Genomic DNA, 17,814 nt, shown 5'->3' with positions numbered 1-17,814 from the left:
TTTTTTTTTTTTAAGATTTTATGTATTTATGAGAAAGACAGGAGGAGAGAGAGAAAGAACCAGACATCATTCTGGTACATGTGCTGCCGGGGATCAAACTCAGGACCTCATGCTTGAGAGTCCAATGCTTTATCCACTGCACCACCTCCCGGACCACCACACACCTTTTTTTTTTTAATTAGTGATTTAACAATGATTTACAAGATTATAAGATAATAGGGATAAAATTCCACAGCACTCCCCAAAGTTCTGTGTCCCTACCCCCTCCAACAATAACTACCAATGTCCTCCCAAGGTCACAGATATGGGTTGAATATACACATACATATACACATACACACACATACACACACATACATATACATACACATACATATACACATACATACACATACATATACATACACATACATATACATACACATACACATATACATACATACGCATACAGATACACATACATATACATATGCACATACATATATACACACATATATACATACACATACACACATACACATACATACACACACATACATACATATACATATTCCTTCCCCCCGTTTTTAGTAATTTCTATGGCTCTGCTTTCACTTCCTTTCTAAACCATACTTTCATCTATTACAACTTCTGGGTGTCCTTCCTTTTTCCTTTTCCCTCTCAGATAAGAGAAACAGAGCCTGGCTTCCTCAGGTGAAGAACCCCTTCTTACACATGTATTCTCTCTCATCTTTTCTCTGATATATTCAGATGCTGTGTTGTTGTTTTTTTAATTTTTATTTATAAAAAGGAAACACTGACAAAAACCATAGGATAAGAGGGGTACAACTCCACACAGTTCCCACCACCAGAACTCCATATCCCATTCCCTCCCCTGATAGCTTTCCTATTCTTTATCCCTCTGGGAGCATGGACCCGAGGTCATTGTGGGATGCAGAAGGTGGAAGGTCTGGCTTCTGTAATTGCTTCCCCGCTGAACATGGGCATTGACAGGTCCATACTCCCAGCCTGTCTCTCTCTTTTCCTAGTAGGGCAGGGCTCTGGGGAAGCAGAGCTCCAGGACACATTGGGAGGGTCGTCTGCCCAGGGAAGTCTGGTTGGCATCATGTTAGCATCTGGAACCTGGTGGCTGAAAAAAGAGTTAACATATAAAGCCAAACAAATTGTTGACTACTCATGAACCTAAAGGCTGGAATAGTACAGATGAAGACTTGGGGTCTCCATTTTGGAAATAGCTAGCAAGTCTATTTTAGTTATATTCCAGAGGGCCCATGACTATACTAGTTTTTTCCTGAGCCTGACATCTTGATATGCAGGTGGACCCAAGTTGTTGTCTGGGGAGATGATGTCATGGCTGGTGGATGCTGGTTTAGATGATGATGGTGGTGGTGACAAGATTGACGCTTATGTTCACCCACTCATCTGGTGTAAATTTTGACCATGGTGTATGAGACAAGGTTACCCCTGGGTTATAGGTGATAGGGCTGAGCACCTGGAGAGGCAGGGACTGTGACAGGGCAGGGATTTGAACCCAACACCAAGCAACTCTGCCCTCACTCTCTACCCTCCTCCTCACACAGCCATTCATGTGGTGGGGTGGGGGATGGCATTGCTGGTGCCCGCTCTTCCCCTCGGGTCCCCTCCCTGCTGATGTCCCCTCACACCCAGTCTCTCTTTTCTGCCAGGTTCCTCAGAAGAGCGGTCCATCTTCATGAAGGCTGCCCGGAAAATGTTGGGTTCCAGAGGGGCCTCGTCACCCTTCCTGGATCTGCTGGGCTCTGGGGGCTTCCAGAACCAGCCGGCCCAGCTGCAGCTACACCTGGCCAGGACGCCTGAGTGGGGCCATGACCTGCTGCTCAGGCTGCATGCTCGCAGGGTGCACAACAGGACCCACCCCCGGGGCCCCATCTCCCTGCTTGTGCGCTTCTGTGCTCAGCCCCTGCTGCACAAGGGGGGCACCTGGGAGCCCCTGTGGAATCTCACAATGCACTTGCACCTGGACTTTGGGAAGGGTGAGTTAGGGGCAGGCCTGGGGGCCGTGGGATGGCTCATCTGGGAGGGTGGCTGCATGGCCCAGGTTTGAACCTAGCCCCAATGCATTGAAGAAAGCTTCAGCACTGTGGCCTCTCCCTCTCCCTCTCCCTCTCCCTCTCCCTCTCCCTCTCCCTCTCCCTCTCCCTCTCCCTCTCCCTCTCCCTCTCCCTCTCCCTCTCCCTCTCCCTCTCCTTTCCCTCTCCTTCTCCTTCTCCTTCTCCCTCTTCCTCCCCTCTGCCCTCCTCTTTCTCTCTGCCTCTCTACCTGTCTCTATCTTTTTAATAATTTTTAAAAATATTTATTTATTTCCTTTTGTTGCCCTTGTTGTTTCATTGTTGTAGTTATTATTGTTGTTGTTATTGATGTCATCCTTGTTGGATAGGACAGAGAGAAATGGAGAGAGGAGGGGAAGACAGAGAGGGGGAGAAAAAGATAGACACCTGCAGACCTGCTTCACCGCCTTTGCAGCAACTCCCCTGCAGGTGGGGAGCCAGGGGCTCGAACCTGGATCCTTATGCCGGTCCTTGAGCTTTGTGCCACCTGCGCTTAACCCGCTGCTACCACCGCCCGACTCTCCTGTCTCTATCTTTAATGTCCTTCTCCTCATCTTAGATGGAGCTCGAAGGAATCATATTAAGTAGCATAAGCCAATATGAGAAAGATGAATACTGGATGATCTTACTCATAGCTGAACTTCAGAAACAAGGTCTGAGTCCCCATATACCGTGTGAGCTCTACGGTGCCAGAGGAAGCTTTGGTGCTGTAGTCTCTCTTGTTCTCTGTCTATCTGAAAAAGTTATCCCAGAATAGTGACAACAAAATGAAAATTAAAAATAAAAGAGGTAGGCTTGGGGTAGGCATGCGGGTGTGGAGGGGATGGGTTCGGTCCTTTCACAGTGGAGACTCTCACGTCTACACAAATGTGTCTTTCACTGCCACTGGCTGGAGGTTAGATGCCACATGGACACCCTCGATCCACCCAGGTGAAGCACTGTAGTGCCCTCTGGGAGCAGGGCACACACCACCTCTTTCTCTCTCTCTCTCTCTCTCTCTCTCTCTCTCTCACACACACACACACACACACACACACACACACACACACACACACACACACGCACGCACAGACTTTCTCATGTGTGTCCAGAGTCACTCATTCTCAGGTGCCATGTAAACATTTTTTCTAATTGGAGGAGGTTGATGGATTATAGTGCAGCTGTTGACACACGGGTTCATCTCTCATCTCCCTGTGAGAGGTTTCTGCAAAACACTCTCGCCCTCAAAGTCCCACCATCCCTTTCCCTTCCTCTCTTCCGACCCAGAATTCTTTGCTTTGTTGCAATACACCAAGCCTAGTCTAAGTTTCGCTTTTCACCTTGTTTCTCCTTTCTGTCCTTTTTTGTTTTTTTGAAATTCTACCTGTGAGTGAGATAATCTGGTATTCATCCTTCTCATTTTAGCTTATCTCACACTTAGTGTGGTTCCTGCAAGCTCCATCCAAGATAAGGTGAAGGAGATTAAAGATGGAGACAGAGAGGTAGAGAGGCAGAGAGAGAGAGAGAGAGAGAGAGAGAGAGAGAGGGAGAGAACTGCACTGAAACTTCCTTCAGAACAGTGGGGGAAGGGCTTGAACCCGGGTCACACGTGGCAGAGCAGTGCACTCACTCTCCAGGTGAGCTATTTTGCCTCTCCAGGTGGTTTCCCCCCTCTCACACATTCATCTCTCACCCCCCGTTCTCCTCTCTCCTCCTGAGGCCCGTTCCCCAGACTCAGTGCCTTTTATCTGTGTTTAGAGGTTCAGTGGCCGCTCGTGCTCCCCTACAGCAGCTACAGAAACAAGCTGACGGATGAGAAACTGATCCGAGTGTCCGCAATTGCTGAGGTGCAGGAGATGGGCAGTTTCATCCTGGTACTGAAGGACATCTCACTGGAGCCACCCCACCTGTCTATTGAGGTGAGACATTTACACAGAGATGGGGCCCAAGGGTCCTCTGACCCACCCAACGCAGGGCCCGGGGACACAGTGGCCACAGAGATGTGGACCCTGCCTGGGACACAGAGCAGATGATTAAAGCACGGTACAATGTGGCCTCATGGAGGGAGGGTGAAGCTTCAGGACTTCCCAGAAGAGGTGACATCTGGGGGGTCTGTAAGAGAAGTTGAAAGGCATTTCAAGTGAGGAAACAGCTTGGCTGAAGCAGAAACCAAAGGCAGTGATGAGGGTGTGTGTATGTGTTGAGGGGAGGCCGGGGGTAGGAGGCCTGGTAGGAGAGAGACAAGGTTACATTTAAAAGGTGGCTGCTGACAAAATGGGGGATGGAAAGAAAGGGGGACACTGGTGAAAGGTGCACCTCAGATTTCCAGTTCAGGATCCTGGGTGATGGGAATGGCCACTGCCCAATGAGGAATGCAGATGAAGGAGGGAGGAAGGGAGGGAGGAGGAGGGTGAGCTGTTCCCATCACCACCACATATTTGGCCTTCTTTCTGGCCAGCGGTAGATGGGATCTGGGAGAGAATAGGGCAGCATGCAGTAAAGCTTTTAGGGAGTTTATTGGAATAAATAAGTTAAGAAATAGTCACCGAGGCCAGGTGCTGGTGCACCTAGTTAAGCATACACACTACAGTGCGCAAGGACCCAGGTTCCAGCCCCTGGTCCCCACCTGCAGGGGGGAAGCTTCATGATTGGTGAAGCAGGGCTGCAGGTATCTCTCTGTTTCTTCCCCTCTCTACCACCCCCTCCCCTCTCAATTTCTCTCTTAAAATAAATAAATAATTTTTTAAAATTTATTTATTTTCCCTTTTACTGCCCTTGGGTTTTTTTATTGTAGTTGTTGTTGTTGTTATTGATGTCATTATTGTTGGATAGGACAGAGAGAAATGGAGAGAGGAGGGGAAGACAGAGAGGGGGAGAGAAAGATAGACACCTGCAGACCTGCTTCACCGCCTGTGAAGCGACTCCCCTGCAGGTGGGGAGCCAGGGGCTCGAACCGGGATCCTTACATGGGTCCTTGCGTGTGCTTAACCCACTGCCTGACTCCCTAAATAAGTAATTTTTAAAAGGATTTTTAAAAAAGAAAAATGAAATAGTCACCAAGAGAATGACATGTAGTGAAAAGGAGCTCATGAAGCTCACCCCTGCAGGTGGGGACCAGGGGCTCAAACCCGGGTCCTTGCACACTGTAATGTGTGTGCTCAACCAGATGCACCACCACCTGGCCCCAACAGCTAGTTTTGTTTTGTTTTTTTTACTTGTAAATGTCTTAAGCCTTGGTGGGGTGGGGTGGGGTGGGGCGAGTAGATGAGCGGGCATTTCACTAGCCTACCTCTGAATTCTTGCTATTCTGTCAGCCTGGCAAAAAGTCTTTACAATTTTATGCCAGCAACCATTACCAGGGTTTTCCTTCCCAGAAGTCACCTTACCCACCTTCCTGTTTTACCCTAAATCACAAGGCTCAGTTTCTGGGTCACAAGCCACCTGGCCTCCCAACAGTCTTCCCCTGGGTATCTGCCAGGTTTTCTGGAGCTGTCAGGCACCGTCTCTGGTACAGCACCTGGAGGGCACAAGCCTGGTGCTGAGGAGAGAGTCCTGGGCCCAGCTGGAACCAAGGTGAGCACAGCGGCTGCCAAGCAGGCTGTTACTTGGTTCCTGGCATAAGACACCAGTGGAGAATCTGTATTATTTTTACCAGCTTGACTTCACCACCCTCATTAGCATACAAAGGACTTGTTTCTCTCGTTTGAATTCCAGAGAAATCAGGAAGCATACTTAGACCTTCCTTCTCCTAGTTTCCCAGATTGAACCAGAATGTGGCCCCTGTGGGGTCTGAGTGGTCAGAGCACATGTCAGCTCTGCTTCCTGAGGAGCCATTGCTCTGGGCAGGCACTGCTGATGGGGCATCCCAGGAGGGGTCCACAGACTCCTCGCCACCTGCTCACAGGCTGACGTTGTGCTGCTTCACAGGCAGGGCTCACCTGGGAGGCGCTGAGAGCACCTGGGAAAACTCAGTGTGAGGACAGCAGTGGGGGAAAGAGAGCCAGGCTGGGATCCGGCACACCTGGGCCAGGTCTTGTCTCTTCAAGGAACACAGTCTGTGACCTTGGTGTCAGGATGACATCACTGATGGCGTATGGATGCCACATGAGACACCACTTATCCCCAGTAGCCAGTCACAAGTCTCTGGTCAATTTTAGATCCATCCTTGGGATGCATTTTAGCACTTCATTGCTATTACTAGCTACAGCTGAGTACTGGACCTGGCACTTAGATGGAATCTAATCATGAGGGCTGGGTAGTGGCATATCAGGTTGAGTGCACATGTTAGATGAGCAAGGACCTGGGTTCAATCCCCCAGCCTCCTTCTTCAGGGGAGAAACTATATGAGCAGTGAAGTAGTGTTTAAGTGTTTCTCTCTCTCTTTACCTCCCTCTTTCCTCTCAATTTCTCTCTGTTGGGGGGGGAGAAAGTTAAAAAGGAAAGAAGAAAAATGGCCCCCTGGAGCAATGGATTCATTGCTCTAGGGGAGGGAGAGAGAGAGAGAGAGAGAGATTAATTGTGTCCTGGGCTAGACAGATGATGAGTAGGGAGACAGGTTTCATCTCGGTGCTGATTCCCCTCAGTGGTAGTTTCCTGAAATACTGTCACCCAGAGGAAGTGTGTCTGGGTTCAGAATTTTCTGAGTAGTATTGATTTCCCTGTGGTCAGCAGAAGGGAGGGCCCGAGTAAGGCTACTCAGGTGGAGTGTAGAAACATGGCCCGTTGCCCATGATCTTCTCTCCACACAGGTGTCCAAGAGAGCTGAGGTGGGCAAGGCCCTGGAAGTCCACGTCACCCTTACCAACACCCTCTCGATGGCCTTGAGCAACTGCACGATGGTGCTGGAAGGAAGTGGCCTCATTAATGGGCAGATATCAAAGAAGTAAGTGCAGCCACCATCCTCCCATCCCAGCTCCAGACAGGGTCCTCAGTCTCCTGGGCGGTGCCTCCTTGATCTCACCCCCGTGGGCAAGGAAGAGTGCTGGCTGAGGCTGGGGGGAGGGGTGGGAGGTGCTCAGCCATTGAGAGGGGAGTCAGATCACCCCACTTAGCAATTCCTCCCCAACAATCTAACAGGCTTCTTTTTTTTTTTTTTTAACATTTATTTATTTATTCCCTTTTGTTGTCCTTGTTGTTTTATTGTTATAGTTATTATTGATGTCATTGTTGTTGGATAGGACAGAGAGAAATGGAGAGAGGAGGGGAAGACAGAGGGGACAAGAAAGATAGACACCTGCAGACCTGCTTCACCACTTGTGAAGCAACTCCCATGCAGGTGGGGAGCCTGGGGCTCAAACCGGGATCCTTGAGCCGGTCCTTGCGCTTTGTGCCATGTGAGCTTAACCCACTGTGCTATCGCCTGGCCCCCTAACAGGCTTCTTTTTAACTTTCAGTCTCGGGACACTGGTGGCTGAACACACCATCCACGTTCAGCTGGACCTCTACCCCATCAAGTCAGGACCCCGCCAGCTCCAAGTCCTGGTCAGCAGCAAGGAGATCAAGGAGATCAAGGGCTACAAACACATCTTTGTGGAGGCTGCAGGAGCCTCTTGAGCCCCACCCAACCTTCCCATGGTGCCTCTTACACCCTCCGCTCCCTCCCAGTCCAGCCTTGCTTCAGGAAGGTGCTGTTTTGGACCCTTCTCAATCTTCTTCCTAGCCTGAGGCAATAAAGACAAGGTTGTTTATCACTGGAGTTCTCTCTTCTGTGCTAATGAGCAGCTGCCTTACTGCTGCTGCCTGGGCCTCCTGGTCTGGCTCTACAGCTGAGCCTTCCAACAGTTCTTTCCTTTTCTCTCTTTAACAAGCCCAGTGCACTCAGCTAACCTGCCAATCAAGGCTGGAGGGAAGTCTGGAGCTGCTTGAGAGGAGGGTGCCTAGTGCCAAGGAGACCTGGTCAGGTGCTCCCTGATGGGCCTCTCTGTTGATGCTGAGAGCATGTTGGACAACCAGAAAGGGCCTTTCAGGACAGGCCCCCAGGGTGACCAGGAAGCTGAGCATAACCAGCTGCTTTCAAGAGGTCCCTGATTTCCTTCCCCTCCTATGCCTACCCCTGCTTTTCTTTTATTTAAAAAAATTATTTATTTTTATGAGCGGGACCAATCTTTTTTAAACTTTATTTTTATTAGTGGTTTAATATTTATTTACAAAATTATGAGATAATTTAGGGGTGTAATTCCACACCATTCTCACCACCAGAGTTCTGTGTCCTCCACCCCTCCACTGGAAAATGCAGTCTTTCTCCCAAGGTCACAGATATGGGCTGGCTTTATATCTATCACTGTCTATCTATATACTTTTTTGCTCATCTTTTTATTTTTTAAAAATATTTTTAAATATTTATTTCCTTTTTGTTGCCCTTGTTTTTATTGTTGTAGTTCTTATTGTTGTTGTTATTGATGTCATCGTCATTGGATAGGACAGAGAGAATGGAGAGAGAAGGGGAAGACAGAGAGGGGGAGAGAAAGATAGACACCTGCAGACCTGCTTCACCGCCTGTGAAGCGACTCCCCTGCAGGTGGGGAGCTGGGGATCTTTACGCCTATCCTTGCGCTTTGCGCCACATGTGCTTAACCCTCTGCGCTGCTGTCTGACTCACGGTCCATCTTTTTCTATGGTCTTGCCTTCATTTCCTAAGCACCTATTACTACTTCCAAGTGACCTTCCTTTTTCCCTTTTCTCTCTCAGATAAAAGAAATAGTGCTTGACTTCCTCTGTTGTTTTCTAGCTTCACCTTCCTTTCAGTGACAGTATAAAAACAAAATTCCTAAAAAAAAAAAAAAAAAAAAAAAAAACCAAGATTCCTGGTGACAGATGCTTTGGACATTGGTAGAACTGGAGTTCAGAGCCCTCTATTTACTTCCCTTAACATTTGCCCCTCTGGGAGTATGGATCAAAATTCTTTAAAGGGTGCAGAATGTGGAAGGTCTGGATTCTGTAATTGCTTCTCCAAGTGGGTATTGGGAGATCAACCCAGACACCCAGCCTGCTTCTAGCCTTCCCTGGTGGGGTTGGGCTCTGGAGAGTTGGGGCTCCAGGACACGAAGGTGAGAGAGCAGAGAATGTCTCAGCTCTGGTGCTGGGGATCAAACCTGGGACCTCTAGCATGTGAGTCAGTTGTGCTACCACTGCACTATCTTACCACCCACTCCTCTAATTATCTTTGTCCTCTCCAAGTGACCCTAACTTCTCAGGCCTGATTTTTTGCTCTTATTATTTTAAGGACGAAAGCCACCCCCACCCCCGCCTCTTTTATATTTTATTCTGGTGGTTCATCAAATCATTGTGCCCACTCTAGATCATTTGGAAAGAACAGAAAACTGAAGCAACAACAACCCAAATCACCAAAAGCCCCCTCCCCCACCCCAGGAGAAATACCTGTGGATAAATAACACATTCGCCTGTCCCTTTCCCCTTCTCATTGTGTGTGTATGTGCGTGTTTAGCTTCATTGGTTTTATTTCTTAGAACATTTAAGATTCTATAAATAGCAATGACATGAAGATAAAAAACTGCATTATTATACTAGAAATCCATGTTTATCATCTGTATCTGATCAAACTCAGAGTTTAATATTTGCAACTAATAATTAGGGTTATTTCTTAGATTTTATGAAGCTTAACATTGATAATGTATAATAATTCTAAAATATTGTTTCAGCTAGTTTGTGTATTTCGAAAAGTAATGAAATAGAGAAAAGACATACCACAATACAGGAACTGTAACATAATAGAGAGAAATATTACATAATTATGTATAGATACTTTTAACACAAACACCATCTAAGTGAGTATATGTAAAAGATTGGGGTAAAATAAAGAGGAAATTAATAAAAAAAAACTGCATTATATAGGAACTCATATTAGTTGTAATCTCATTGTGGCATTATTATTATTATTATTATTATTTGAAGTTCTCATCACACAGCCATCATCACAAGGGCAGGAGAAAAATCAGTGCTGGTGAAGACATGGAATAAAGAGAAGCCTTGTGTTAGCTGGGTGGGTGTGGAAGTTGGGGTAACACTATGGAAAGCAGTGTGGTGGTTCCTCAAAATATAAAAAGCTAGAATTACCATATGATCCAACAATAGGTATCTATCTAAAGGAAGGGAAATCGTTATCTCAAAGAGATATCTGCCCTCCCCTGTGTATTGCAGCATCATTCACAATAGCCAAGAGCTGGAGACAACCTAAGTGTCTGAGAAAGGATGAACAGATAAGGAAGGGGTAATACAATGCAGGATTACTCACCATGAGAAAGAAGGGTTCCCTGCCACCTGTAACTAAATGGGCAGAACTTGAGGTGATTATGCTAAGTGACATCAGTCAGACAGAGACAGATACTGTGTCTGAGGTGACTTAGTGTGAGATCTAAAAGGGAGAATGGTGGTTACCAGGAGCTGGGGGAATTAAGAAGTTAGTCAATGGGTACAAGCTTGCAGTAAGAAGAGGAGTATGTTTTGGAGATGTAATATGTAGAGCATAGTGAACACAGCTGACAAAATCATTACAGACCAAAGCTACCAAGAGGCAAGATAGCTCTCTCTTTCTCTCTCCTAGAGCCCATTTTTCCATTTTCATTGGATAGACAGAGAGAAATTGAGAGAGGATGGGGAGATAGGGAGAGGGAGGTGGGGGGGAGGATAGACACCTGCAGAAGTGCTTCACCACTTGTGAAGCAACCCCCCTGCAGGTGGGGAACTGGGGGCTCAAACTGGTATTCTTGCTTGGGTCCTTGCACTACATACTATGTGCACTTAACCCAGTGCACCATCACCTGGCCCCCTCTTTCTTCCTCCCTCCCTCCCTCCCTCTCTTCCTCCCTCCCTTCCTTCCTTCCTCCCTTCCTTCCTTCCATCGTTCCTTCCTTTCTCTCTCTCTTTCCTTCTTTCTTTCTTTCTCTTTCATTCTTTATTTAAAAACATTTTTTATTATCTTATTTATTGGATAGAGACAGCCAGAAATCAAGGGGGAGATAGAAAGGGAGAGAGAGGGAGTCGGGTGGTAGCCCAGCAAGTTAAGCGCAGGAGGCACAAAGCGCAAGGACCAGCGTAAGGATCCAGGTTCGAGCCCTCGGCTCCCCACCTGCAGGGGAGTCGCTTCACAGGTGGTGAAGCAGGTCTGCAGGTGTCTGTCTTTCTCTCCCCCTCTCTGTCTTCCCCTCCTCTCTCCATTTCTCTCTGTCCTATCCGACAACAATGACATCAATAACAATAATAGTAACTACAACAATAAAACAACAAGGGCAACAAAAGGGAATAAATAAATAAATAAATAAATATAAATTTTTTTGTGAAAAAGAAGGGAAGAGAGAGACACCTGCAGCCCTGCTTCACCACTCACAAAGCTTTCCCCCTCTAGGTGTAGACTGGGGGCTTGAACCTGGGTCCTTACACTTTGTAACAAGTGTGCTCAACCAGGTGTGCCACCACCTGTCCCCTTCTTTTTTCTTTCTTTCTTTCTTTCTTTCTTTCTTTCTTTCTTTCTTTCTTTCTTTCTAACAGGGTTATCACTGAGACTCAGTGCTGGCACAACAAATCCATTGCTCCAGGTGACCCCCACCCCTTTTTATTTTTAATTTTCTTTTTATTTGATAGGACAGAAAGAAACTGAGAGGGAAGGGGGAGATAAAGGGAGAGTAAGACATACCTGCTGACCTGCTTCACTGCTCCTGTGGCCTCCCCCAACCCCCACAGGTGAGGACCAGGAGTTTGAATGCAGTGCCCAACACCCACTGAAACAAGCACTTCACCAGGTGTGCCACTGCCCAGCCACCTTAGAGGCCAGATCTTAAATGTACTCACAACAGACAAGAAATGACAACCGTGTGGGGTGGTGTTAACTGACAGCACTCTGGTGGTCTCCTTAGGCTACATCAGTCAACAGCTTGGATGCCTTCAGCATCTACCGTATCATTGGCGGTGTTTACGAGGTTGCTGGGATACCTGGACATCTTCTCCCACAGGAAATCCAGAAAATCCAGAAATGCAGGGAGAGAGAGTTTCAAGAGTGGGCTCCTGGTCTCTGTGGCTCTGCAAGCTCCCCCTCTTCCCCAGCTCCCCCTCCACCTCCTCTGCTTTTTATTTATTTTGCTTTCACACAAGCTGCTTTGGGCCGGAAGGGCAGGTGCCTGCACACACCCCACTCCACCCTGTGGGCCAGCTGAGCCCAGCCCCATTAGGCACTGGGTTCTTTCCATTGGGCATTTCTCTGGGGTTTTGTCATTGCTTGTTAAGCTGTGTCTTGGGTGGCTCCAGGCCCACCTGCAAGGGCACCCCGGAAGCTGCCTGGGTGTTGTGGAAAGCTGAAACTTCGCCCCACCTCTCCAGTGTCCTGTCTTCCTCCGAAGCCATTGCCTTACCTGTTCAGTCACTTGTACTACTGGCAGGGTAAGGGTGCAAAGGTTTCCTCCTCACCCTGGGGAGAGGTTGAGGGGACTCTCTCTCAAGGTGTGTGAACATTAGCCCATCTGTCTCCCTAGCTCCCTGTTGTATGCTTTACATTGGGTGCTAGTTCTCCCCCGCCAAGAGAATTAGATCAGGCCTGCTAATTTCGTGGGCCTGCTTGGCCCCGCCCCAAGGAACCCCGAGAGAGTTTCAGAGTTCGAGAGTAGAAGAGTTGCAGAGTTCGAGAGTTCCTGAGTTCCAGAGTAAGAGAGGGTTCCTGAGTTCGAGAGTAAGAGAGAGTGCTTGTGCCGCCGCAAAGAGACAGCAGAGTTCTGTTTGGTGATTAGTTTGTCTTAGTTTATGAATCGTTGTTCCTGAATAAAGAAATACAGATTCCCTGCCCAGCCGTTGTCTCCGCGTCTCTGTTACCCGCCCGGCAAGAGCCTCCGAAAATTTTAACGACAGCTCCCCACTTGACCTTTTGGATAATTCCTTCCCTCCCCACCTAACGTTTAACTTGAAAAACCATACTTTGTAACTTTTTCTCATATAAGAAAAGCCTTCTGGCTTCATTTCCTCCTATCTCATTTGGATGAGCAAGACTATCTCAAAGGGCTGGGAGATAGCTCTCCCAGAAGGATGCACACGTTGCTGTGTGTGAGATCCTGGGTCTGAGCCCTGGCACCACATGGAAGTACCAGAGGAGCTCTAAGAATGGTGGAGTGATGCTCTGGTGTCTCTCTCTCTCTCTCTCTGTCTCTCTCTTCTCCCCCTCCCCCCATAATTAAACAGTGGGCTGGAAAGCTTTCTTGATGACATGGTGCATGTGCAAGGCCCTGGGTTCATTTCCTGGTATCTATGAGAAAATAAATAAATAGATAAATAACACTGGGTTTCATGGAGTGCCTAGCTCACTTGCATGCATGGTTGGACAATGCAGAAACCCCAGAGGAGAAAAAGGACGAAAAGCTGAGATCCATATCTAGAAGGAAAAATTGCTCAAGGGTTAACAGAAGCAAGTTGCAAAGCACACTGAGAAGAGAGAGGATTAGAGAATTCACAGAGTTCTCAAGACCCATTGGCTCCTAGTCAGAACCCAATAAGCTTGATAGTGCCTCAATAAAAAAATTAGGTGGTTTGTAAATTCTGAAGGACATTCATGTGCAGAGGAACTGGGATCAACTTAATGATCTCTCTTGGAAGCTGGAGAAATGGCACAAAATCAGAGAACAGGACAGAAGCATAATGTCCTGAATTTGATGACCAGCATCCTAATATCCTCTCTCTCTCTCTCTCTCATTCACTTATAAACAAACAAATAAATAAGTCTTTTTAAAAGTGAGATAAGACAGAAATAGAAGGATGAATATGAGATAGACAGAAGCTGAAAAATAAGAACAGAAGGGAAAACACAAAGCAGAACTTGGACTGGAGTTGGTGTATTAAAGGACTCTGGGGCGGGGGCTAGTGTTCAGATCCTGGAACATGATGGCGGAGGAGAAGCTGAGATACCTTTAGTCCTCCCAGTAAAGAAAAAAAAAATTAAAGGTAAAATAAACAGCTCCCTTGGGAGATTATTGCCATTTCTGTGATGGGTAGAGGGAAGATGCAGAGAATTTTTCTGGTTTCCTTTTGCAGTTGTCTGGGGAGTTTCCTCACCTTCCCCTCAAAGCTAGGCACCCACAAGTACCCTGATTCTACAGACAGGGAAGCTGGAGCCTGTGTAAAGGCATGCTGGTGATTCGTGGTAAGGCCCAGATTGGTGTCCTTATCTCTCAGGCCATTAGGGAGGTCTGGGGGCCCCTCCACTGCCACCTAGAGCTGGACCACTCCATGAGGGTGGCAGGTGAGTTCACATTTCCCAACTTGAGTATCCCACAATCTTCCCTGTCCCTCTGCTGTGGGTTACAGCCTTCCTTCCATCTAAACAAAAAAGGTGCTAGTTAAGCCTGCTTAGCTCCCAGGCCTGCCTCTGCCTCTCTGACCCCGGTCCAAAGAGCAAGAGGCTCGGTCTTCTCAGAGCTGCTCCCCACTCGCAGCACACTCCCTCCCTGTCCTCTGTCGGATGGTTTCTAGGAGTCAGATGGAAGGTGAACCTGTAAGTCAGCTTATTCAGTCAGAGCCCTCTTCTGTTACCCACAGCCTCTGGGCACCTCTGGCTACTCCATCTCTCCATAGCCTCCCTCTCTCCCTCTTCCTCTGCCTGTATCTCTTCCTCCTGCCTAAGCTAATCTCAGTGCAGCAGTGGGTTCAGGCATTTATCCATGAGTCCATGCATGTAGTCTTTTTAAATTCATTCCTTCCAACACTCAACAGATATGAGCTGGAACACAAACTAGACTTTAGAAACTGCCTTAAGGGAGGCCGGGTGGTGGTACACCTAGTTGAGTGCACATGTTACAATTTGAAAGGACCTGTGTTCAAGCTCCCAGTCCCCATCTGCAGGGGGAAAGCTTCACAAGTGGTGAAGCAGGCCTGCAAGTGTCTCTGTCTCTCTCACTCTCTATATCCCCCTTCCCTCTCAATTTCTGTCTCTATCCAATAAACAAATAAAGATTATTTAGAAAATTAAAAAAAAAAAAAAAGAAACTGCCTTAAACATATGGGGCTCCAGAGTCTGACTGCCTATGTTCAAAATCTGGCTCCACCAGTTTTATGTGAGTGATCTTAAGAAAACTAATGTCTTTAAGACTTGACTTCCGGGGGCCAGGCAACAGCACAGCAGATTAAGTGCATGTGGCATGAAGCACAAGGACCCGCATAAGGATCCCAGTTCAAGGCCCAGGCTCCCCACCTTCAGGGGAGTCACTTCAGAAGCGGTGAAGCAGGTCTGCAAGTATCTGTCTTTCTCTCCCCCTCTCTGTCTTCCCCTCCTGTCTCCATTTCTCTCTGTCTTATCCAACAATGAACGACAGCAATGACAACGACAAAGGCAACAAAAATCGGGAAAACGACCACCAGGACCAGTGGCTTCATAGTCCAGGCACAGAGCCCCAGCAATAACCCTGAAGGCAATAATAATAATAATAATGAAAGACTTGATTTCCTTGGCTATAATATGAGAACAATAGCAGTGCTTAACTCATGGGGATAATGTGACCATTAAACAGCACAAGCACATAAACAACTCAGTGTCTGGAACTTAAAAGCAACAGCTAGTTCTGCTAGTAGTTGCACTGCTGTTAGCCACAATTGTTATCAAGCAGTGGAGATGTCGTCATAAGACACAGACCATGTCCTCAGGAAACTAGGGGACAGAGGGGTATTTAAAACATTTGGTGTGAGTGGGCTAAATTAAGGATTGCAAAGGGGAGCCCCAGGAGAGAGGGTGTCAGGAAGGCTTCCTAGAGCTGCGGTGCTTGAGCCTGGACACTGGATAAGGCAGACAAGTGAGAGGATCTCTCAGACAGCAAAAAGCAAGCTGGTTGGATTTCACTCCAGAAAGATTGCCTTGGTGACTCACTGGGGAAAGGCTGGCTGGGAGACTGACTAGAAACTGGTGTCCAGTAAGGGGGCAATGGGGCTCCGTGAAGGCAGGCTCAGAGGCACAGAGAGGACAATCAGGAGTCAGACTCACCACGGCTCAGTGACAGTCGGGAGGACGGGCAAGTGTGAGGTGGCACTTGGGTTCCTCCCTGAGTGGCTGGGTAGGCACTGCCCTCACTTTCCAAGGCCAGAAGCGCATCTGGAAGAGGAGGGGGTTGCAGGTGGCTGCAGGTGTCTTAGGCAGTGAATCCTATATGTGCCCGCACACAGGTAATGTAATCAGCTGACTGGGACAGAGAGACTTGGGGATACAGGAGGGAAAAGGGAAGCCGGTGCTTGAGGTTCCTGAGGAGAAAGGACATGGAGCCCCCAAAGCAGGGAGCTACAGGGAAAGGGATCTCAAAAGAAGGAGAGGTAGGTAGATGTTAGCACAGAGCACTGGCTGTCGAGAATCCCATCCACTCCCCCTCCTCCCTTTTGTGCAGTTCTCCTTACAGACTGATTCTAAGTGTATACACTTTTCTTACCGCAGTCAGGGTTACTAACTGGCATTCCTGTTATTTCAACTGTTTCTAACTTTGTTGGTTTATTGATGGAATCAGGGTGTTACAGTTTATGATTTCGCAGCTCCAAGACCCTTTTCAGGCATCGAGCTGCTTTTTTGGCCTTTTCAACCATTTTTAGAAGCCCTCCAAGCATATTTTCTTCTGCTACTGCTTTTATTTGAGATTTACTTGGGACCTCAGGTCTTACCCCAAATAATACCTCTGCAAAAAAAAAGAAAAAGAAAAGAAAAAGAGAAAATGAAGGAAAAAAGAAGTACCCAAGGCCATGCAGAAGGGGATCCAAAGCGAGCTCTGTTTGTAATTGATGTTGGGCTTAGAAGACAGCATGATAGCTATGCAAAAGGTTTTCATGAATGAAATTGTAAGGTCTAAGGTTCAGTCGCCAGCATCACCATAAGCCAGAGCTGAGCAAGGTTCTGGTCTCTCTCTCATTAAAATAAAATAAAATAATGTTTAAGGCTACTCTTCTGGATGAAAGAAGGGACTTGGGTTTGGAGTGGAGTTCTAAGACCGAGAGACTCTCTAGTTGTGAACAGTGGTCCTTGGACCCTGAGGCCCTTTCTGCTGGAGTATAGTCCCCCCTCTGGCTCCCTTCCAGTACTTGACTCCCCCCCCCCCCCCACTGCAGACTGCAGCTCAGCACCCACCAGGGACTGTCCCATTGCCCAAAAGCTATCCAGTGCCCAGCTGGCTCCAGGCTCTGACAGTTCATTGGCCTCCATGCTTCTCAATCAGGCGACACTGCCAAGAAAAACCTGAGGGCGACTGAGAAAACCAGTTGTGATCTGCCCAGTAAGCAGGTGGCAGGGCAGCAGCCGGCCCGCCCTCTGTAGCTCCTGGAGTCCTAGGATTGGAAGGGGAAACACACATTCCAGGACCAATTTCCTGAAGCTCCAGGCCATCCAACTGTTCTGTGGAGAGGAGCAGGGGAATCAGAGAAAACCAGTATGGAGCAAGGTAGGCCGGGCCCACAGGGCTGCTGGAATTCAGGGACAAGAAGGATAGAAAGATTGATGGAAACCAAAGAGAAGGAGGATTCTGAAGCAGAGAGGTGTGAGAGGGGAAGCCTCAGGATTTGGTGGTAGCCTGAAAATCAAGAGATAAGGTGGCAAGTAAATACTATTTGGCTGCTGTGTGCCAGCATGTCTGCCTCCATGGCCAGTAGTCTGGGGCAGAGTCAGGGATTGATGGACAGGTGTCCTTCTCTGCCGCTAGCTGACCCTCTGACAATGAGCATCTTTCTTCTTCCCAGTCTAAAAAACCTGGGGGTTGGACTAGACAATCTTTTTTTAAAAAAATATTTTCATTTA

At 47.7% G+C, this 17,814-nt stretch overlaps 2 protein-coding genes across 2 annotated transcripts in view; both read left to right on the top strand.

Annotated features, from left to right (window-relative positions):
* Nucleotides 1-7,731, top strand: part of TGM7 (transglutaminase 7) — a 49,998-nt gene extending 42,267 nt beyond the window's left edge. The window contains exons 10-13 of the mRNA XM_060174498.1: nt 1,686-2,012; nt 3,825-3,985; nt 6,815-6,948; nt 7,460-7,731. Of these exons, the coding sequence (XP_060030481.1) occupies nt 1,686-2,012; nt 3,825-3,985; nt 6,815-6,948; nt 7,460-7,619 (782 nt within the window). The 3' untranslated portion in view covers nt 7,620-7,731. The remainder of the gene's footprint in view (nt 1-1,685; nt 2,013-3,824; nt 3,986-6,814; nt 6,949-7,459) is intronic.
* Nucleotides 7,732-17,326: 9,595 nt separating this feature from the next.
* The window catches only part of TGM5 (transglutaminase 5), a 45,764-nt gene continuing 45,276 nt past the window's right edge, over nt 17,327-17,814 (top strand). The window contains exon 1 of the mRNA XM_060174492.1: nt 17,327-17,461. Within this exon, the coding sequence (XP_060030475.1) occupies nt 17,452-17,461 (10 nt within the window). The 5' untranslated portion in view covers nt 17,327-17,451. The remainder of the gene's footprint in view (nt 17,462-17,814) is intronic.

The sequence above is a fragment of the Erinaceus europaeus genome, chromosome 16, assembly GCF_950295315.1.
Source record: "Erinaceus europaeus chromosome 16, mEriEur2.1, whole genome shotgun sequence".
Lineage (NCBI taxonomy): Eukaryota > Metazoa > Chordata > Mammalia > Eulipotyphla > Erinaceidae > Erinaceus > Erinaceus europaeus.
The sequence above is the reverse complement of the archived record's forward strand: the minus strand, read 5'-3'. Positions and strand labels throughout refer to the sequence as shown.